Below are 22,601 nucleotides of genomic sequence, written 5' to 3'. Positions count from 1 at the left end.
TAATTAAAGGACTTAAGGACTGCAGCGCAAGTCAAGCGCAAAGTGCTTTCCGAAACTTCTCTAGCTGCCCGACTGGACCCTCAGGGCATTTCACGCTGTCTCTGATTAACTTGACGAGTGGCACAAGGGTAGATAAAAATGTCGCCCCTTAGCTCCTCAGTTTATTACGGGGAGGTTAATCAAATTATGAATGAACTTACTGAAGGCAAATAATATATATTTATAGAGTTTTTTTCTGGGGCAATATATGGGCTACACAATGTATCAAATTCTGATTGCGTTTATTTATATATACAGTTGCGAAAAATAAAATAGCACCACTTGCAAACGCAAAGTTTAAGAAGTTCTCCTAGGTGCATTTATCAATGTATTGATCTAATTTTTGCTTGTAGATAAGCAGCAAGCAATTAATGATCGCAACAAACAAGAATTATCACAAAAATATTAATAAACAATATGCCACTAAAATGGGTCTTCCAGCAAGACAATGACCCCAAACACACCAGGAAGAAAGCGAAGAAATGGTTTCAGGATAATTCAGTTAACGTTATGGAGTGGCCTGCGCAGTCGCCGGACCTAAATCCAATCGAAAACTTGTGGGCGGATGTTAAAAAAATAGTTTCTGAATCTAATCCAACTAATGAAAAGATGCTTTGGGAAGTCATTCAAGAGTCATGGGCTAAGATTCCCCTCAAACGATGCCAGGACCTGGTTGATTCCATGACTCGGCGTTGTGCAGCCGTAATTGCCAATAAAGGCAACACAACCAAGTACTAAACTTAAGGAATATTTTTATTTTTAGTTGTTATTAACTATAAGATAGAGTTTGTTGCTTACTTTTATTTTTTAAAATAGTTTTTAGTGCAAAATGAAAAAGTGGTGCTATTATTTTTTTCGGTGTTTTTTCGACTTTTTGGAGATTTTTTTGAATTATAAAAAAACGATTAATATTTTTGTGATAATTCTTGTTTGTTGCGATCATTAATTGCTTGCTGCTTATCTACAAGCAAAAATTAGATCAATACATTGATAAATGCACCTAGGAGAACTTCTTAAAGTTTGCATTTGCAAGTGGTGCTATTTTATTTTTCGCAGCTGTATGTATATAAGCAGCAAACAAAAATATTTTTGCAATATGCAGACTACTTTCTGAAGACCTTATCAAAACAGATTCAATTGCTGGCCGTAAATGAGTAAAAACCTTAGCGAATAATATTATACATATACACATGTATATACATATGTGTATACATAGTACCTATATATATGCAGTCTATGTAGAAATATATCATTGATTTATATATAAATTGAAAAAGCTAATTGCCCAATTTATGGCAATTATATCTGAGAAAAATCAGTTCGAAATTTCAACTAAGACTTACGCCTAATTTAATTATAATATTTAAACAGCTTCAAGCCTAAACGCCACGCCCACTTCCTTAGCTCTTTGGCGCACTTCCTGGCCAAGTGTTGAGTCCTGTTGCGAATGCTGTGAAAAATTGGATTTCTCTTTGGACCGGAAAATGTCGTAGTACGTGTTGCAGTCAAAAGTATTTGGCACAAGTTAGTTGTGTTTTTATACCCTGAACCCATTGAAAATGGGAAATCAGGGTATAATGGTTTTGTGAAAAAGTATGTAACGGGCAGAAGGAGGCGTGGCAGACCCCACAAAGTATATATATTCTTGATCAGGGCGACGAGCTGAGTCGATATAGCCCTGTCCGTCTGTCCGTCCGTCCGTCCGTCCGTCCGTATGAGTGCGTCGATCTCAGAAGTTATAAGAGCTAGAGAGTTGAAATTTGGCATGCATACTCGTGAGTACCATACGCAGTACGAGTTTGCTTTATTTTTTCGATAATTCGTCCGATAACTTTTTTATCGAGAATAATCGAAAAATTGATTTTGTTTTTTTAGCCTAGATTGAACATTTTTAGAGATGGAGTCTTCAAATTTGCGTTGTATATAAAGGTAATCGATACAAAGATTTTGTAATTTACAGATTTTGGATACCACGCCCCCTTCTCCCCCAATTTGTAAAAAACGCATTTCAAGTACTAGAGACTTGTGCTTTGGAATATACACACATATTTAACATATGATTACACTCTGAAAGTTTCATTAAGATCATATGTTTACAAAAGAAATTATTCGACAAATAAATTCTCATAATATTGCCCACACTGCAGCGCAGCCCAAGCGCAGTCGCTGCTTACTGCGCAGTTAGCAGAGCGCAGGCTTATGCGTGCGTGTGGATGCATGTGTATGTATGTGTGCATAAAAGAAGTGCAGAATGAATAGAATATCAGCTTGGAGGGTTCAGGGTATCTCCTAGTCGAGCAGTCTCGACTGGAGCTTTCTTACTTGTTTTCTTTCTTTCTTTTATTTGTTGGGGCATTCACTTAGGTGACGGCCCGACTTAGACACAGTCCGCTGCGAGCTCTGACCCCTTTCAGCCAGCTACATGCTACAAAGAGCATAAAAATAGCAAGTAAATCATTAGCAGGCATGGTCGGTTGGTGGGCGTGAAAGTGTGGCAAGGTTGCTCTCTGTGTCGACTTCTAGTGGTCATTAAAATGGGCAGCACACCACGCAAATGGTTGGACGTTGCAGCAATTTATGTGTGCACAGCACAGTGGTGCAGGCCTGCAAAATTAAATGCAATTTCGTCAGCCAACATTGAAAACACCTCGGAGCGAAGTGACGATGCGGATGCTGGCTCGGGGGGGGGGGGGGGGGGGAGGCGAAGGCTCGGGGGCTCTCGGTGCTGGTGGAAGTGCCCACATTTCATGCCCCTATTTATTTTTACGCCCATTTTCTGGGCGCGGCGGCTGCTCCATTTGGTGCGTGTTGCCTGGGCAGCTGTACCGTAAATTAATTTGTATACCCTAACAGAGGATAGAGTCCTTATATTAAGTAGTATGTCGGCTCGGGTGAATACCTAACTGTAAAGTTTTCTTCAAAAATGTCTTCCTATATTCCCTCTTTGCTACTTAAGCAGTCGACCTATCGATTAATTTTGTTCACTTCTTAAAATTGTTGTGCTCCGTGGAAAAAAAAGGCGAGAGAGAAAAGTGCAAAAGTAAAAATATTTTCACACACTTCTTCTGCTGGACGAGTTTTGCGCGCCTCGGCTGAGCGCATGTTTTCCAACGTCTGCATTTTTAATGGCTAGCGAGAAGCCGCTAAGAGCCGGCGTCGGAAAATGGCGAAACTGCGCCAAATTGAAAAGAAAATTTTGCCGGTAATGGGATATATAATGGGCACGTATTTAAATGTTATGGCTAAAAAGGGAAATGAAACATATTTCATGCTAAGCTGAAAATACAAATAAGATTCTGTTTGAATGGCAGAAACAATTATGGGAATACAATAAAAAATATTATCTAATAAATATTGGTTGAAATAAATAAATAATGTCTGAAGTAAAATAATTATACAAAAATACTATGCTTTATTTTTAAGACTCAGCGAAATAAATAAATTGAAGGTAGATAAAAGACAAAAATAACTAAAATTGATAAAAGAGATAGAGAGGGAGAGCTTAGGAGAGAGTGAGAGAGAAAGTGAGTGAGAGTGAGAGTGTGAATATGTATGCGAGGCAAGGGGAGCAGAAACTGCTAAATGTAAAGAAGGCTTTGTAGATGCTGAAATCAAGAAATAAAAAAAAAATAATAAATAAATAAATAAAACTCAATTTTGCTACATATACCATTTACGATCTTTGAAACTTATCCAAGAAATATGATATGAAATTTATATAAAAATAAAAAAAAAATAGTAGTAGAAATAGTAATAAATAGTAGTATTTATGCTTGTCTTCTAACTATTTATACTTGTCTACTCTATGTTTAAATTAAATAATATATTTTTGGCATGATTAATCCAAGTCGCTTGCTTATATCTTTGCTTAAAGGTTGGCTAAATAAAGTGTTTACCTAATAAATATATTGACTGTAATGTAATAATATAATATTTGCTATTTATATGATATTTCATACATCTTTAAGTTGTGAAATAATTGTATTATAATTTAAGTTTTTCGCACTTATCACCAGAAATTATACACATTTTCAATAGCTCAAATTTTACTTACTTACTTACTTTTTTATATGACAAAAAAAAAAAAAAAAAAAGAAAGAACAGAATTTGACTTTATAACTTTTTTAAGATTTCCTTAAAAAACTTTCTTTTTTTTTGTAAAACTTTTGTCAAAATATTTTACAAACTGTAGCAAAAAAAAGTTGGAAAATTTCCTGCGTGTTTTCTTAAAGTTTTCGCATGGCCACGAAGGATTTCTGATTTTTTGCAATTTCTCTTGCTTTATTTGTATTTGATTTTTTATTTTATTTTTTCCATTGTTAGTTAAACTTTTGGTTAGCATTGTTTACATTTGGGCTGGAGCACATTAAAAAATACATTCAACTGCTTTTGGCATTTTAGCGGACTACTTAAGTGTGCCCGCCGTGCAGAGCCTGCAGCCGAGGGCGGCAACAACCGGACACGACTTCATGCTGCCGCTCCAGCCGAAACCTGCCGTGCCCCTGGGTGAGTCGATTATTAGACTAGAGGCCGCATAGCTTTCCGATAGATAATTGTGTTAGCTGTCGGGGCCACATTGTTGACCTAGGCCATTGTTTGCACGAACTGCAACTGCAACTGCAGCAGCAGCAGCTGCTGCTGTGCAAAAGTTTTCACTGATAACAGTTTTGGTTCAATATTGGCATGAAGCGAGCACACAATGTGCCCGGCTGATAGCACAATGCGCTGACATGCGCTTACACTTCCGTTTCCGATAGTGACACTGCCTGAGTGGCTCCCACTTACTCTGCCCCCTTCTTTGTGCTCGTTTACAGAACGCAAGGATCAGCATCCTCTACAGCTGACCGCCCACAATTTGGCCTCCGATACGCAACAGCTGTATGGCAGCCACGGCCACAGCCCCAAAGTGGGCACCGCGCTGAGTGTGCCGCCCACCATCAGCATGACGCACACTCAAATGCCGCCGGGCATGGCCAGCATGGGCCAGCGCACACCGAATCTCAGCTACCGGGCCACACACACACATACGCATGCGCCCATACAGCAGCCCATACCGCAGCACTATCAGCAGCTGGAGTCGTCCTCCACGTCGAACAACTGCAACATCAAGATCTCCGTGGCAGGCGCCTCGGCCCCAACATGTGCCGACGAGCATGGCCAGAGCATGGCGCCCAAGGTGACGCTGCTGGACGATCTGAGCGATGAGATCAACTCATCGACAGATGACTGCGCCGAGTGCTGCCTGGTGGATGACAGCGATACGTACGAGACCAGCAACAACAATGGCGTCTCCTGCGGCAATCGGCAGGCCCAGCCGGAGGAGGAGAGCGCCACGGCTGAGGACAGCGGCGACAGCTCTGGCGGCATTTACGTTGGCCCCAAGCATTGATTATTGGCCATCAAGTGGGAATTTCCCTGCTAGTCGAGGTATGTACATCTATATACTGTTTGTATTCGAGTTTGCTACGGCCATGCATCGAATTGAGAGCAAACAATGTAAGCCATGCTGTTAGGTTATACCCTGTAAATTGGTGGTGCGTTAAGCCATGAAGAGTGACTAAGCAACTTCTTTGATTAATTTTATTGTTAAATATTTTATTTGATTATTTAATTGTATTTTTCTTCATCCTAAAATTTAAGGGTTTTTTTTATTTTATTTTATTTTTTAATTTTAATCTATTTTTGCGATTAAATTTTTTTTTTTTTTATTTAAAAAAAAAAATTGTTTGAAAATTTATTTCCTTGAAGATGAAATTGTCTCTAATTGTACTTTTTTTATGGATTTAATTCATCTGCTAATTCATACATAAATTGGTAGAATATAGAATATTGTAAAGCAATCTAGATTTTTCATAATATATCAAACCATTTTTATCGCATTGGAATATGTTTTCTTTTTGCTCTTCTTTGGTCAAATTTGAGCTATTTTTGGGCATTTAAAATATTTATTATTTATCATATTTCCCAAATGTATCGGATACATTTAGAAGAGATGGCTTTTAAGATTATTTGTATCTAGAATTCAGTGAACTTTTCCTTCTTCAATGCGAATAATCAACAAAGATTCTTACCAGTAATTTCTGAGAATATTCGCAATAAGAAATGCTCTTTGCTGCCCGAATCACTCCGTTGTAAATCAAAGTTTTTCTCAAGACACGCCCCAGACTTGTTGTTCCAGAGCTAAGCATGTCTCGAGCATGGAGGCGAGCGAACTTCCGTTACATTTGTGTTGTCCCTATAACTGTCATGTTGACAACTGTCATTGACAGAGATATATGTATGCCTGCATCCGGCGGAGCGGAGGAGGGCGGGGCGTGGCGATACTGAACTGAACAGAGCTGAACTGGACCCGGCTGACTATTTTCATGCCAAGACAAACACGAAGCCAGACAGTGCACAAAGGCAAACATATCATCCAAATAAACGTGTCCACTTACATGTCTGCATGGGTGGGGCAATTCAGCGGGGAGTTGTACGGGTCAAGCGGTGTGAGTTGTTATTGCTATTCCGCTTCCGCTCTATAGCTTAAGTTGCTCTCCAGTGAGTCTGTCTGTATATCTGTTTGTCTGTTTGTCTGTGGCTGACACTTGCCAAGGTGTTTATCATATAAATCTTGGCTGCCTGTAAACATGCAACTATAAATTTTAACACCCGAGTAAGCTTCATCTATTTCAATCTATTATCCCTCTCTTCATCTCTAAAGTTCAAATAAAAACCATCAGACGAAATGTTTGTCAGACTATTTCAATGAACTGAAAAATTATAGCTGCTAAGACTGGAATGCTCAGCTTAATAATACCTTAGAAATGGTTCGGCAATGGGGTATAAGCGATGGATACTTAAGGATTTACAAAATATTTAACTAAATTTTTAATTTAGCAATTTATTTTTATTTGAAAACACATTCTTTAATCATAAACATACCTTATTCCACAATTCCCTTATCAACATTTTGAGCATATCTTTAATACTCATTATAATAATTATTATTAAATATTTATTCTTATTTTTATTATTCTTCTCATTATCGTTGAATTCAGTTTTCATATTCACCTTTTTCAAGTGTATTCTTTTAGAGAAAGGTAAGCAACATCTCTAATTGGTTTCACACATAGTCTCCTTTGTTTCCAAGACTACTTACAGGGTATAAACAATAATGTCGACACAATGGCGACCATGGCTAAAAGTATAATGGCGCCAAACTTAATTTCATGCCACTTTTTTATTCCCTTTGCATTTCTTTGCTTTTGTGCAGACAACGACATGGCTGCAGATCCTATACAAACATATAGATGTATTTATTATATATATGTAACAGAAAATCATATATCTTTGGTCAACAGTTTTTGACCATTTAATATTTTACTCAATTTATGTGGTTTATCTAAATGTAAAATCGAAAGTGTCAAAAGAAAATGAAAGTTTTTGTAAATATTCGTTTAGTTTTTAGGGCAAGGTATCAAGAACAGAACAGAACTTATATAGCGCATGTCCATTCAAACTTATCTGAGGTTCAAACGTAATTTTTGGTCCAATACTTATAGTTTTTTGATGTGAAATTAAAAACAAAATGAAAATTCAAGGATTTTCAAACACATTTGATATGGAAAGAAAACAAAACACCTAAAAAAATATAGTAAATAGAGCAGAGGAAAGTTAGTTGAATGTAAACTGAATTCAAATGATGCATCATAGGAAATATAGTAAGTAGCTAAGTAAATAAATAATTAGACAGGCTCAAGCAACTCGTTTACAGTAAATAAAGTAAATTATAATATTTACTTACTACTACATTAAAAGAAATCCATTTTAAAAACAAAAAGAAATTAAAAAAAAGATAGTCATACTATAATACAAATAATTGTTTTTATTAATTATTGAGTGGTTTGAATAGTTTACACAGATGTTTCAATATATCGTTTAAAGCCTTCTCAACAGCCGCAGTGATAGTTTGTTCTATGTAACCCAAAACAATTTGCTAATTTAAGCAAATTTAAACAAATTTCCATGAAGTTCACATATTACAGAATTGTAATGAATTACAAAAAAAATATACATAATTCAACAGATTTAATTAAAATTTTGTTAATGTACATTGTATTAAAAGTTATGATAAAAAAGCCTAAAAAGAAATTACTTACGTTATTGCATAGCAAAAATTTAATTTGATTAAATCTAAAACATGGACAAACTATGCGAATATTGGCAAACGGAAATACAGTTCAACGATTTCTATAATTACAAATATTAAAGAAAAAAATGTCACCTGCTCTTTTCAGGTAAATAAATAACTAAATTTAAATTAAAAACTGTTTGTAAAATATCTAAAAAAAAAAATCGAATATTTAAACACGGAAATTTGCATTAATTGATTGCACAAGGATAAGATGAAACTGTATTTCCATAACACAAAATGCCAAAAACGAAAATTTAATAAAAAATATGAATAGATACATATATGTGTATACAACTATATATATGTATATATAACATGTTTACAAAAGCGCCCAACAATTTGAGCAAATTTTTAAATGTTAACAGTAACACAATTTACATTTAAACAAATTACAAAAACAAGAACAAACAAAAATTTGTGGTGTATGTGCAACAACAAAAAATTTCCAATTTTAAAAATAAAAAATACAATTTCTTTGAATATATATGCAATGTCAAGGATGACAGCGAAATTTCATCAACAGTCTACCCAACACACACACACAAATATAATACACGTACATCCATACATATGGTAATTTTTTTCACGAGGGAATAAAGTAATTCCATGGTTCTCTTTTTTCCAGCGCATGAAGGCAATGGCTAAACAACAACGTGTCAATACCCTCCTGGCACAACATGTATGCCTTTTTAATATATATTCATTAAGTTGTGGGTTGCTTAAATCAAGATTTAAAATATAAGTTGAAATATAGCGAAATCTAAGATTGAGTTGAATAGTTATCTCTAGATGAAGATGAAAGATTAAATTGAAGGTGAAGACAGATAGATAGATAGATTTAAGGTTAGAGATTCAATTTGATGACCAAAGCTAATGGTTATATTAATCCTAAAGTTCATTGTGAGTATTAATCTTAACTTACGATGAATTTTGCAATTAACACAGCTTTAACATTTATCTTAAAAGTTTATCATCAACTTCATTTTACTGGCAAACTCAGGAATATTGAATACTAAAGGATAAATTAATTTCAATGTAATAAGGATAGCAGGAAAGTATGGTTAAGAGTTAACTAAATGGTAAGGTTAATGGTAAGTTTATCGTGAATACTAATGATAATCTGGAAAATAATAGTAATGTTAAATTAGTTCCCAAGGGTAATAAAATAAATTTTAAATCCTATATTGAAGGTAAGATTAATATTTAAACGCTAATGAATGCAAATAATCTTAAATAATAATTAAATAATCTTAAAATTAATTTAAAATTGTATGCCAAAGGTAAGACTCATATGGTGGTGGTATAGCTGATGGTAAACTAATGGTACATTTTTATGGTACAGTTAGAAGTAAATGCAAACAATGCTAATAATTTGAATACTATATTTAGAAGCAAAATCATTTAGAACCTCGTGGAAAAAAATATAATTGATAATAAGCATAGTAAAATAATAAAAATAATAAACTAAATATATACCGCAAGATAGATATGGCTTCAAATTGAAAGAATGACATGAGTAAACGAGGAAGATTATTGTAGAGCTAGAAGCTATAAATCTAGTAATAATTTACAAACTAATACTGTGAAATTATACAGGAAAAATCTTATAAAATAAGAACGTTTTTACCCAATTTTGTCCTCGAAACTCTGAAATCAAAAAGGGATTAAATCTATGCTTTAATTTATGCATTTAAAGGGTATCTAATCTTGGCGCATATCTATAGCTCCTATTTCTTGTTAATTTTAAAAGCAAACGCAGCAGCCACCATTTAGCTATTAACAACGTATCAGCTGAGGCTTAAAATTATGGCCACATAGCCCTTATATGGCCATTCCGAAACAAATTTATGTGCGCCGCATAGCTACACCAAAGAGAAACAGAGAGAGAGATCGAGTGAGTGAGTGAGTGAGAGTGATAAGGAAAAAATAGCACTGAGGACTGCAAGTGATGGTCTCTAATGTCGACACTTAAATACACACGCACACAAACGCAACGTCACTCAACCCCACACACGCGCACGCACACTCACACATACACGTAGACGTAATACGGTCTAAACCGTTTGCACATCAAAGCGCAAATCCATTAGGCATAAAACCGCCAGGCAGGTAGGACAAGCAAGAAAAAAAAGCTAAAACGAAAAGTGAGAAGCTTATCTACGTAAAATGCTTGTGCATAAGCGAGTGCCTATGTGTACGAGTGTGTGTGTGTGTGTGTGTGTGTCGGTGTGCCCCTAGAGTGTGCTAAACTAAGCGGGGGTTGAGAAGCGCCGAGAGAGGCAGCTCTAAAGCAAGCACAAGATTAATGAGCAGCGCCTGCCTGCCGACAAATTATAGAGCATAATTCACTTTGAGCCCCATTCGCATATGTTTACCGAAATATCTCCAAGCTCGGTCGCTCAGAATTTCATGGCCAATATTTTGGGTATGCGCGAAAATAAGTAGAAATTCTGTTAACAAATCAGCTTTGGCTAGACAATGTCTAAGAATAAAATAAATTTAAATTAAATAAAAAACATAAACACAAATATTTTTTAAGGTTTGAAGAAAATGTTTTCTTGAAAAAGAAAATCCTGAATGCCAATCAAAATTATTTGCTAAGTTACGCCAATAAAAGCTGTGCCAAATTGATTTCGGCATATAAATATCTACATATTCGTTATATTATATTCGACTTAATAAATCCTTATACAATCATTTGTACTTTGACGTCTCAGATCTCTTGGCTAAGCCAATCAAATGATATTTTCTCATTTTTTTGTTTTTTGTTTTTTTTTTTTGCCAGTCGAGTAATCAAAGTTAGCAGCTGTGACCTGTTTGTGTCCCTGGCCTGCTTAGAAATGCAATACAATCCGTGAATGATTCGCTTTTCTACTTTTTGTTTCTCGTTGTTTTTGTTTATACTTGTTTTGCGATTGTTTTCATTCGCATTTTTTGCCCATCTAACGATGATTGACGATGATTGAAAGTTACAGTGGCAACAAAAACCACAATAGCAATAAAAACAACCCCAACTGCAGCTGGCTTTCATGTTGGCTAACCCTATGACAGACGGTCTGTTCAACTAAATTATTATCTAGAGGAACAAGTTTCGTAGAGGTAAAGAAAACTCGATTCAAAATATATATATTATAAAGAAAATAGTCAGTACTAAATATATGAAAAGGGAAATGAAACTAATGGAAAGTGGGAAGAAATAGGTTTTTTGAACAATAAGTAGCAATTAGATGCTAATTAAGAAAGAAATTATCCGCAATCGATATCGTATTTATATGCCATTCGATGTGTTATAGCTTCGTCTGCTACAATTGTAAAGTATATGTATTAAGCAATTAGTAGTCCTATAGGAGTGACATACAATTGAACTGACACGTTGCACAACAGCAGACCATAGAAACTGTCAACCAACAATGACCACAATCGCTAAGGATACATAGGCCTCTACGTGCCGTTGCGAAGACAGTTTCCTCCTGTGCACCGTGTCTATAAATAACTGGCATTCAACAGTTAAATAGCTCAGTGATTAGCTCACATTTGGGTTGGAGTTCTCATTCAACAGTTGAAGGCAGCCTAGCCATTTAGGACGAAAGTCGAAGAACTTCACAGTCAGCAAAGGCAAATTCTCTTTATTTTCCGCTTCTCCGTTTGTTCGTGCAACAAAATTTATTGTTACAGATAGCCGAAAAAAAGAAATAGAAACGTGGTGGTTGTTGGGGGCGAAAGTGAGGAAAAGTAAATTTCCGTTGCGTGTGGCACAGAAATCGTGTCGAGATATGCAGCAATCGCAATATAAATTCCAAATAGATGGAAAGCAATGTGGGCTATCGAATGCGGGCACATGATTTGTTTAGTGGGTTAGACACGCAGCCATGGTCAGTGCTGGCTCTCAATCGCTATTCATCTTCATCTCCATTCCCCTCGCTATGTTCATCGTCGTACTCAATCCCATCTTCATCGTCAAGCTCATCCTCCTCCCCAACCTCATCGTCAAGCTCATCCTCCTCCCCAACCTCATCGTCAAGCCCATCCTCCTCCCCAACCTCATCATCAAGCTCATACTCATCCCCAATTTCATCCCCATCCTCCTCATCGGCAATACCATTTCCATACTCGACTCCATCACCGTCGCCATCTTCCTCCCCCTCGGAGCTGGTAGTCTCGCCGTATCTTGAAAATATGGCCCGCCTACAGGCTCTCAGAGTGCGTCGTCTCTCGCAGCTGTTCATGCGACCAATGCAGCCAAGGATGCGTATCATATGCTGCCCGTTGCGCTTTATCTTGCGCATAGAGCAATCCAGATAATAGGGTACATCGGTAGCTCTGATTACAAACCACACAATTGCACCGCTCACCGCCACGGTGGTCAATCCATGCAGGCAGTACTGATGCAGTTCGTGCCGGCAGTCGTCCATTCGCAGCTCATGAATTAGCTGCTCCGTCAGCCAATAGATAATTCGCTCGAGGCCGCACCAAATGCGTAGCATCGCAATCTCGGCCAGAAATAAGCCAGCCACAATCTCGACTATCAGCTGACATTGCCAGGCCATGTGCATAAAGCGACGCGGATATATGCTCAGGTCCCACAGGAAGCAGAGCGTGGCCAGCAGAAAGAGCCAGCTGCCCAGGCAAGGAGCTGGTGAGCATTGATCCTCCGGCTGTGTCATAAAGTACGAGTAACCCAGCAGCTGCAGTAGGCCAACAATGGAGACGGACAGTGCCTCCATCTGATATCTATATTTATTTCTTACAGGTTTTAGTCGAAGCTCTTTACTTTTTTAGGAATTTAAATGACATATGAAATATGACAGATATATTTTTTAGAAAAGGAAAATATCTTTGAGTGGATATGGATAAGTATCTGTATCTGTATCTCTGTATCTCTGTATCTCTGTATCTCTGTATCTGTATCTGTATCTGTATCTGTATCTGTATCTGTATCTGTATCTGTATTTGTATCTGTATTTGTATCTGTATTTGTATCTGTATTTGTATCTGTATTTGTATCTGTATCTGTATCTGTATCTGTATCTGTATCTGTATCTGTATCTGTATCTGTATCTGTATCTGTATCTGTATCTGTATCTGTATCTGTATCTGTATCTGTATCTGTATCTGTATCTGTATCTGTATCTGTATCTGTATCTGTATCTGTATCTGTATCTGTATCTGTATCTGTATCTGTATCTGTATCTGTATCTGTATCTGTATCTGTATCTGTATCTGTATCTGTATCTGTATCTGTATCTGTATCTGTATCTGTATCTGTATCTGTATCTGTATCTGTATCTGTATCTGTATCTGTATCTGTATCTGTATCTGTATCTGTATCTGTATCTGTATCTGTATCTGTATCTGTATCTGTATCTATATCTGTATATGTATCTGTATCTGTATCTGTATCTGTATCTGTATCTGTATCTCTTTTAGTATCCTTATCTGCGTCTCTACCTTTACTAATGGCCTCCATCTAGATATACTTATTCACGGACTCAAATGTCCACCTGCAAAGTGCCAACAAATTAGCATATCATTAACCGCTATTAATCAATTGGATGCAGGAGGCAAGACAATTACGAGCTGCCAGCAATTTGTTGGCCATGTTATCTGCTATCTTGTTACCTGACTCAAACTGTTGGCTTCAATTTAAGAGCTAGCTAACTGACAGCTAATAGGTCTACTACTCCGAGTTCGCACTCCCAATTACACACCCAACCGCCCAACACACACATACATACATACACACACACACAGACACCTTTATAGATTGTGTAAGTGGCATTTGAATAGGGTTCATTGTTGTTGGCGCTTGACATTGGGTTCGGGCTCAGCTCCTGTCTAGGCTGTCTGTCTATTTAAAAATTGATTTGTTGTTATTTACATGCCACATTGTTTATCAAGATCTCCCTTTAAAATTCTGCTATTCACTGTCTATCGAATGTTATCATTGTCAGCGGCGATAATTGTGGGAAAGGAAGAGCCCCGCCTCCGGCCTGCTGCCAATGAGAATTCAATTTGTAAGTGTCAATGACAGTTTAGTAGATGTCACCTATCTGCTACTTTTTCTTTTTATTCGTTTCTGTGTTTCTTAATCTTCTTTTTTTCGAGTTTCTCACATTTTTATTGGCATTTTGTCCAGTGAACCGAAAATCCCTAGTTGATTTGGGAGAGCAACAAGTTTAGCCAAGGCTGATGACCAGGATAATCAATAAGGGGTGGGGGAGAGGGACAGATGCGAATCTGGATGCGATAAGCTAACACGGCGTGACTTTTTGTGCTACTGCGAATGCGACGTGCAGCACAACGGGACATTTAACTGGGGATGTTAACGTATTTATTACCATAATTGCTACAGTCGAGGATACATATATATGTATTTTAGTCTGTAGGTATGTGTGGGACGGCTTAGCTGTGCAGTTCGTTTGGGATTGTCTGTAATTGAAATCAGTCGCTTAGAAAAATCAATCAAAATTTGTCAGAAGCATTGCCATGGAAATAAATAACAAATAGCTGAGTATACACCATGTACAACTGAAAAGGTTATAAATAATGAAAGAAAAAATTGAAAAGATTGTCTTCAGAGTGCATCGCTTTCATTATGAATAATCTATGATATTTTTCGGATGTTTTTGTTATAGTTTTAAGCAATTGAAGTAGAAGATTTTATAACGATATTTAAAAGTGAATAAATGTAAATATGACTAAATTGGTAATCAAGATTTGTTACCTAGTTTCATATATCTGCAGTCTCAAGCAGTTAAACTGTCAAAAGTAAATTGAATGTAGGAAATTAGCTTAAGGCAATAAATAATGAAAATGGTCATTTACTATTAGTATTGCTTCCATTTCCATTGTGTTTTATAATTCTATGGTTTTATAATTTGTATAATATATCTCTCTTTAATAAAAATCTTTCATTCATGCATTTATTTATAATAATAATTGTTCTAGAACTTAAGCTTCAAGCATCTGAAAAAATTCTTTTTTCATGAATGCTTAATATTGTTCAGCTGAAAGCAATGCGATAATGCATAATGCATAAGCTAATGGGAAATTAATGACTAATGACGCTGCCAGCCATTAACGGTATACAAAGACTCCGCAAGAATTAAAAAAAATAACAGAAATGAAAAGAGTCTTAATCGGGATTGTAACAGACAAGTCATGCACTTAAAATTACTTCTACACATGTACAGATTTATATGTGTATGTGCCTTTAAATATGTATATACTCATGTTTGTGTGTATGTATGTACGTATATATGTATATATTCATGTAATTTCGCACGTGCAATTTTAATGAACTTTTCACACTCATTACACTCAATGGGAGCACACAGACAGCGCAGAGTTGCGAGCTCGACATTCCATTACCCACACACTTGCAGACGGCACACACACACACATACACACGAACATGCACTTTCATATAGGGCATCGTTTAACTTCCGGTTTTGTCGCGTTTTTGTAACCGCACGCAACATCTGCAAAATCATGTCAGATTGCAACAGCTGCTGTTGCCTGACTTTAATATACCCTGTCATTATTCAAATACAAAAATTGACATATTTAAATATAGCCCGCGTATACTTAGACTCAGCTTAAGCTTAAGAGACCTGATAGAAAAGTTGTGTGACTTAAATATATCCTATATTAACTATATATACCTCTTGGAGTGATTTGGTTAGTGCGTGCTCAATTTGCTCTAAAACTTCAAATTAATTTTAATTAAATTGCCTGACTTAAACTTACCCTGCATTACTTCATTTCATAATAATCCATTGATTATAAAATTAAGTAACACTGAAAATTGTGTTATTGAATTTGGTTTTAGAGTAAATTGTAGAATGTGATATATAAGAGACTTACAATACTAGTAATTCAACTTCTGAAACTATTTCCACACTTAGAGATACCCTGCTTTTATTTACAATTACCTAGAACTTAAAGAGGTGAGATGGCGATATGGCGATACACCATGTTCGATGAATTGCACATGCCTAGGTATTATATAATATAATTTTGATTTTTGTCCTCTTTTTCCAACCGTTGCACAGCTTTATAAATGTGGAACTAATTGACTGTTAAACTTAATCCGGGAAAAGTCAATATTTATTTGTGCGTAGCCATTATATGTAATCTACATATATGTAAAAATAATCGCATTATATATTATACATATTGACATAAACTGAATGGCAGGTAAGGTAACGTTAATAGATTTTTTAAAATATAATAATAATATACCTTATAATTTTTATAAATAATTAATTAATTAATTTACATATTTTATAAGCTCAAAATATTTTCTAAACATTTATGGAGCTGCCATAAAAAGGCATGACTTACCCTATAATATCTATCTTTCTGTCGCTCTTGGCATGAAAACAATAACTTGATTATTTTAAATAATTTACACTTTATCGTATTATTTCTGATTGAAATTGATTGGTATTTCAACAAATATGAAAAGGCTGATTTTTCAATTCAATATATAATATATAATATATATAATATATTCAATTACTTTTTAAACTAATTGTTATCCCTTAAACGCTCTAAAGTTAAATATTTCAAGTACAGGGTATATACATATACACATATACATAGATAGAACGAGAAGAAGAAAGAGAGGTGGAAAGACAAGCTTGTCTTGACTTGTCAAATCGTGCGCATAAAACTTTGGCCATGAAAAGTTTTGTAGCCTTCCATCCTCGAGCCCGATGCGCGTTGCAGTCGAGTCAGACTCAAACTGAGAGTCGGACTCAGACAGGTTGACTGATATATATCTGGGATTGGGTAACAACAATGTTGGGTGTCATCTAGTGCATGCGGAATGCACATGATGTGGCCTCATTCGCATGCTACGTGATCTGCTGAGTTTCTATCGGGACTTGTCAAAATGCCTTCCAAACTGATTCCGTTGCGCGTTTGTTCTCCACATTTTCCAGGCACTTTTCCCCTTTCGGCTACGACTTGTGCCGCCGCGTCTCGAGACAAATTGAATTGGTGCATTTTTTGTGCGGTGCATACAAATTGCGAGCCAACTGGCGCTGGCGTTGACTTGCTCGTTGAGGTTTCGTTGGCTACTCTCACCTCGGATCTATGCACTTTGCCAAGGAGTTAAATTATGAGTGTGACTATAACTATAAGTCTAATGAGTTGTATAATCTAATAGCACTAAGTTGACATCTTCAAGATTGCTGTAAATTATTTGATATATATTATAGAATATATTATTTTAGGGTATTTCATGGTCGACTCCCTGGCCAGTTTTGTGTTCCCTTCACGTCTTCTGTGCCCGCTGAAAATCACGCTAATTGTCGCACAGCAAATGTCGTTGCATACATTTTGGTCGTCGAGCCCGTTGCACAGTGGTCCCGTCGGGCTTGATGCCCGGCTACATTAACATAAATTTGAATAAGAAATCGTTGGATGCTACCGCTGCATTTATCTAGTTGCAGAGCAGTGGTTAAATCCTAATACCATTTAAAGCTAGCTCTTAAACAATCTCACTAAAAATATCTTAATAAATATTTTGAAATTTCAAAGTAATAAAAACTTTAAAAATAGCATAAAAAGCGTATGAATATTTCTTTGCCATGTCTGAACTTTTTCTCTTTTGTGTGTCCACCTTCGGTCGGCTCAAAGCCTTGTCATGTTTTTTGACATGCAAATGCAAGTTGTGGCATCTGGCGCATCCGTACTTGCAGTTGGCATCTCGTTTTAAGTCCTTTGTGTGTGTGTGTGAGTGTGCTGGGGTGTGTGGTACATATTATAATGGCAAGCCCCTCTACATAAACAAAAGTCAACGCTTTCAGCTATTAGGAAAACAATAACAAACACTCCGCCAGCAGCGCCAACATCAACAAAGCATTCCAGTGCCACCTGCTGCCAGCCAGCGCCCATACGCTAACCTCCCTCTCACTCTATCTCCATCTCTTTCTCACTCTCTCACTCTCTTTGTTACCCAAACAAAGATAAAGAGCGACGGTCAGCCACAAGCCGAACAATGATGACGATGCCGATGATGATACCCAGGTCCAGGTCCAGGTCCCCCGACCTATGCATAATTTATAGGCAAGTGCAGTACCGCAATATGTAGGGGGTACTCAAGAGCTGCTGATGCCGATGCTCTTGCTCTTGCTCTTGCTGTTGTTATTGTTGTTGTTACTGTTGTCGCTGTTGCTCTTGGTTTGCTTGAGGGTTTCGGCTTAGGGTCGCGGGCGCACATTTGCATTTAAACACATTTCGACACTCATGAGCTGCAAATTTGTGCAACACTTGTAACACCAGTCTCAAGCATTGGCGAACCACTAGCAATATGTATATAGACGAAAGGTCTTAAGAGGTATTAGAAAATTAAATCTGGTTTGCTCAACAGATTAATTAACTAGATTAACAGATTTGTTTAACTAATACTAGGCCAGTACAATGAAAAAGGTTTCAAAATTTAGATTAAATAAATTATTTGTATTCCTCTTATATCTTGGATTTCTATTTAGGAAACTTATTTAATATATATTTTATTTATATGCGTAAAGTAGCCATAAGATTTATGCAAACAAATGTTCTTTATATGAATTATAATTTAAAGTAAATTTAATATATTTACAATATTTATATAAACATTTTAAAATATTAAAAAAAATTAATATAATATTAAAAACTAGTTTTATTACTTTTAAAATTATATTAAAACATAATTATAAATATAATATATTCACTAATTTTTAAATTATTTATTAATCACAATATGACTGATTATTAAAAAAAAAAATTTAAGTATTTGTTGTGTAAATTGTATAAAAATATATTTTTTTAAACAATATCTTAAAATATATTAAATATTTAATACTTTAAATTTATATGTAATATATAATATTTAAATATATAAATCTTGCATATATTTAAAATTTTCAAAATTATAAATTTTAATTTTAATATTATATATATTAATATAACATAAATATCCATATCGATTGCAAGTATTACATATTTTCGCATTAATTAATATTCTTTAATTTCTATTAAGTTCTAATTCACTCAGATTAGACATTCAAATGCTGCTAATGAGATATGCACACATGAGCCCAAAAAGTCTCGTCTTGCTCTTGCACTCTCTCTCTCTCTCTCTCTCTCTCGCTTTCTTTCTCTTTCTTTTCTTTGCCATTGGTCTTTTGGCAGCCATGACATTTTCAGATTGCGCATTCGCCAGGTTGAATGGTGCAAATATTTCAATTAGCTGGTCTAACAAAATTTTAATAGTTGTCAGCTGCATAGACTTGATAAATGCCAAAGTGCCAGCCAGTTGCCAGTTGCTCTTAATGCCACACCCCACCACACAGTTAGCGGCGCAGCTGCCGACCTTTTTGCCCCTTTTTGGAGAGCATTGCCTGCAGCCTTCAGCTTTCAGGCTTCTGGCTTCGGACGGCTTTTTGTTCCAGGGTTGGCTGCGCCTGACATCCAAAACATTTAAAACACGATTTTCTCATTTACCTTTCAATTTAGCATTGCATTCGCTTTTGCTGTCGTTTGTTTTTACTTTTGTTGTTATACTTGGTTGTTGTATTCTCTCTTTGCAGCTGTTGTTGTTGTTGCTATTCCTGTGCTTGTCTGCGAGAGGCGACATATTGGCAAAAGTGCCTAGCTGCTTGAATTAAATTATACCCCATGGTCCCACGAATTCGATTAGGTCAAATCGAATTATTCAGTTGGATTAGCGATAATCAAACCATAAAATAAGTCATTGTGCCCATCGCTCAGCATCCAGGAAGAGCTCACTGCAAATATATGTACATATATATCTATAATATGCACTGACAAATATTTCTTTTAAACGTGCATTGAGTTTAGTGCTAAGCCTGACTTAGTATATTGAATTTGATAAAACTATAGTAAGGGTAAATTATTTAATTTATCTTTGAAGAAAATCCAGATACACGTTTTTTGAACCAAAAAATGTTTGAGGATATCATAACGTTCACTTACAGAACATTTTTTATTTATTGTTTATTTCAGTTACTGTTATGTTTTTTTTTTTTTTTTTTTTTTGGGGGGGGTGTTGGCTACATCAATCTGATTTATAGGAGTAATAAAATGCTTCATGCTTCAACAAATTTCAACTGTTCGGCACACACCTTCTTGTCAAACGTTTCAGCTTGAGTTCTCTCTGCTGCCAGAAAATGAAGCACTTTGAAGTTAATGTGCGAGAGCGAGCTGTAACCACGTTGAGTTGCCATCTGCAGTTATTTAAATGAAATGTTATCAAAAGTATTTCAGAGCCGTTATTCGGGTGAGTTCATATTTCTCGTAGAACACTTTATTATCTCTGATTTTGAAATTTATTTACATTTTTATGCGCTGTTCTTAGGAATTTACAGGGGTATGTTAGGATTACTTTAAAAAATATTAGAATTTAAGCTTAAACTTTAGACATTTACTATTTACATATGTATTATTGAATATATACTAATAATTTAATAGGTCATATATAAATTTATAACATTTCTTCGATTGTTTAATACAAGCAAAGTTCTAGAAATCAAAATAAATAAAAATACATTCAAAATTTGTATTATGAATTCAACAGTTATTTAAAATATTTATTCTTATAATCAATATAAATATAAATTAATGAATATTAAGTGAATATAAATAGTAAATAGATAGAACTAATAATTATAATGTTGATGTTATTAAACAATTTTTTTTAAATTATAAATTATATATTAAGTATATTTTTACACAGTATTTTTATCAAAATGTATGTACCTATTCAGAAACTCAATTGAATATTCGTATTGAATGTATAGATATTTTTTTTAAATTTCATTTTTTATTAGAATAAAAATATATTTAATTTCTTTTTTTTTTTATAATATTGAATATAATATTTTGTTAAATATATACTTAAAATTTAGGCGATATGTTATATTCTATGTAAATATATGTGTATTTATTTTTATTTCTATAAGTATGTATAGTTAAGATGTTCTAATTAATAATAAACATGTTTACGTTTAATAATCAATAACTTTTCATACATTTTCCAAAAGCACTGATGTTGCTTGAGCACACAATTTAATACATGGCAAATGATACTCGATATGTATTAAGGCTATTTTAATTAATATTCAAATTATTCTAATTAGCTGTAATTTGAGTATTAGTTTATCATAATATTTGGCTTTGCCCAAGGGAAATTTAGTTTCACAATTTTTAGGCACAACTAAACGGCTATTAAATATTAAGCCATGCTCCTCGACTAAGTTGCTCACCTTTCAACGTCAGCTAAATGGGCGTGGCGTTTTAAGTATCCGAGTCGTGTTGACGTTTCGTTCATTGTTATCAACTGAATGGGCTGGCTCATAGCTGCAGGCCAAGCTTTTATGGAGTGTGTGTGTGTGTGAGTGTATGTGTGTGTAGATGTGTGTGTGTGCTGAAACAGTTTAATGCCTTGGATAACAAGGCGCATCATGTTACATTTACGCACAGATACAAAAACATCGGTAATATATAGTATATGTGTATATATATATTGAAGACATGTGTGGCACGCGGCCAGGTGCTTAGCCTGTGGCTTGCATAGCATTGCCTGTCGTTGCTCTGTGCACGTATATATATATATGTGTGTGTGTGTGTGTGGGAGAAAAGGATGCTCGGTCACAACTACACGTACGCTCTAAACTGTTGGTACTAATGCAATTTCTGTCATTTTTAATGGTTTTATAAGTTGCACTAAAGTCGCCTGACTAAGGGGTCGTAAACGCAACGCTGTGGCCACTTGCTCTGTGCCAGACACTTGATTATTTGCTTGGACTTTGGACATGGCAAGCGAGTCGAGTCTGTCTCCAGCTGCATCTGCTCTATGAGCACTGGCTAGCTCTGAATTTTGTTTGTTCTCATTATGATGAGGTTTGGTCGTGCATGTGTCCTCTGCATGCTCTGTACGCTGCATGTCCTGCTGCATGCTCTGCATGTCCAGCATCTCCATCTACCGCCTACCGCTGCCGCCTCCTGGCGCTGTGGCCATCCAGTGTGGCAACTGATGGCAATTACTGCTTCGTTTGTGCCAGAGCTAAATGTGTTTAGTTTTGATTAGTTAAGTAATTGCCGGATCTCAATTCAGGCGAGTGCCACTATGGACTGGCAGGCTTCTGCAGCTCCTTCAGTATTGCCTGCAGCATGCTCAATTGCAATTCATACGCGAAATTAGAGTTGTTGATCTAAGTTGATTAGGTTCAAATCACTAATATGAACATTTCATTTTGACTACGATTGGTTGAACATTTAATGTAGAATATTTTCAATGCTTGCAAGCGAATGGTATTTTGGTTTACCTACGACCAATTAGTCAGCTATATTTATGTCAGAGGAACGTTAAATT

At 35.6% G+C, this 22,601-nt stretch overlaps 2 protein-coding genes across 5 annotated transcripts in view; one reads left to right on the top strand and one right to left on the bottom strand.

Moving 5' to 3' along the window:
• Nucleotides 1–11,839, top strand: part of Shawl (Shaw-like) — a 64,031-nt gene extending 52,192 nt beyond the window's left edge. For 2 of the 4 annotated variants that reach the window (XM_089463836.1, XM_018003550.2), the window contains 2 exons: nucleotides 4,441–4,545; nucleotides 4,854–8,699. In XM_089463836.1, coding sequence (XP_089319962.1) covers nucleotides 4,441–4,545; nucleotides 4,854–5,428 — 680 coding nt within the window. In that variant the 3' untranslated portion in view covers nucleotides 5,429–8,699. Of the gene's footprint in view, nucleotides 1–4,440; nucleotides 4,546–4,853; nucleotides 8,700–8,840 lie in introns of those variants that run through there. The other 2 variants (XM_089463838.1, XM_089463837.1) reach the window with 2 other exon arrangements.
• Nucleotides 11,815–13,096, bottom strand: LOC108609861 (uncharacterized). Its single transcript, XM_089463839.1, has one exon. It carries the CDS (start codon nucleotides 12,937–12,939, stop codon nucleotides 12,109–12,111), a length of 831 nt encoding a protein of 276 aa, XP_089319965.1. The 5' UTR covers nucleotides 12,940–13,096; the 3' UTR covers nucleotides 11,815–12,108.
• Between the last annotated feature and the right edge of the window lie 9,505 nt (nucleotides 13,097–22,601).

Source organism: Drosophila arizonae, chromosome 3 (assembly GCF_054131065.1).
Source record: "Drosophila arizonae isolate 15081-1271.41 chromosome 3, UAZ_ARI_1.0, whole genome shotgun sequence".
Lineage (NCBI taxonomy): Eukaryota > Metazoa > Arthropoda > Insecta > Diptera > Drosophilidae > Drosophila > Drosophila arizonae.
The sequence above is the reverse complement of the archived record's forward strand: the minus strand, read 5'-3'. Positions and strand labels throughout refer to the sequence as shown.

What these genes read in the sequence shown, in the direction of transcription:
- LOC108609861 (XM_089463839.1), bottom strand. Translation starts at nt 12,939, where the DNA reads ATGGAGGCACTGTCCGTCTCCATTGTTGGCCTACTGCAGCTGCTGGGT.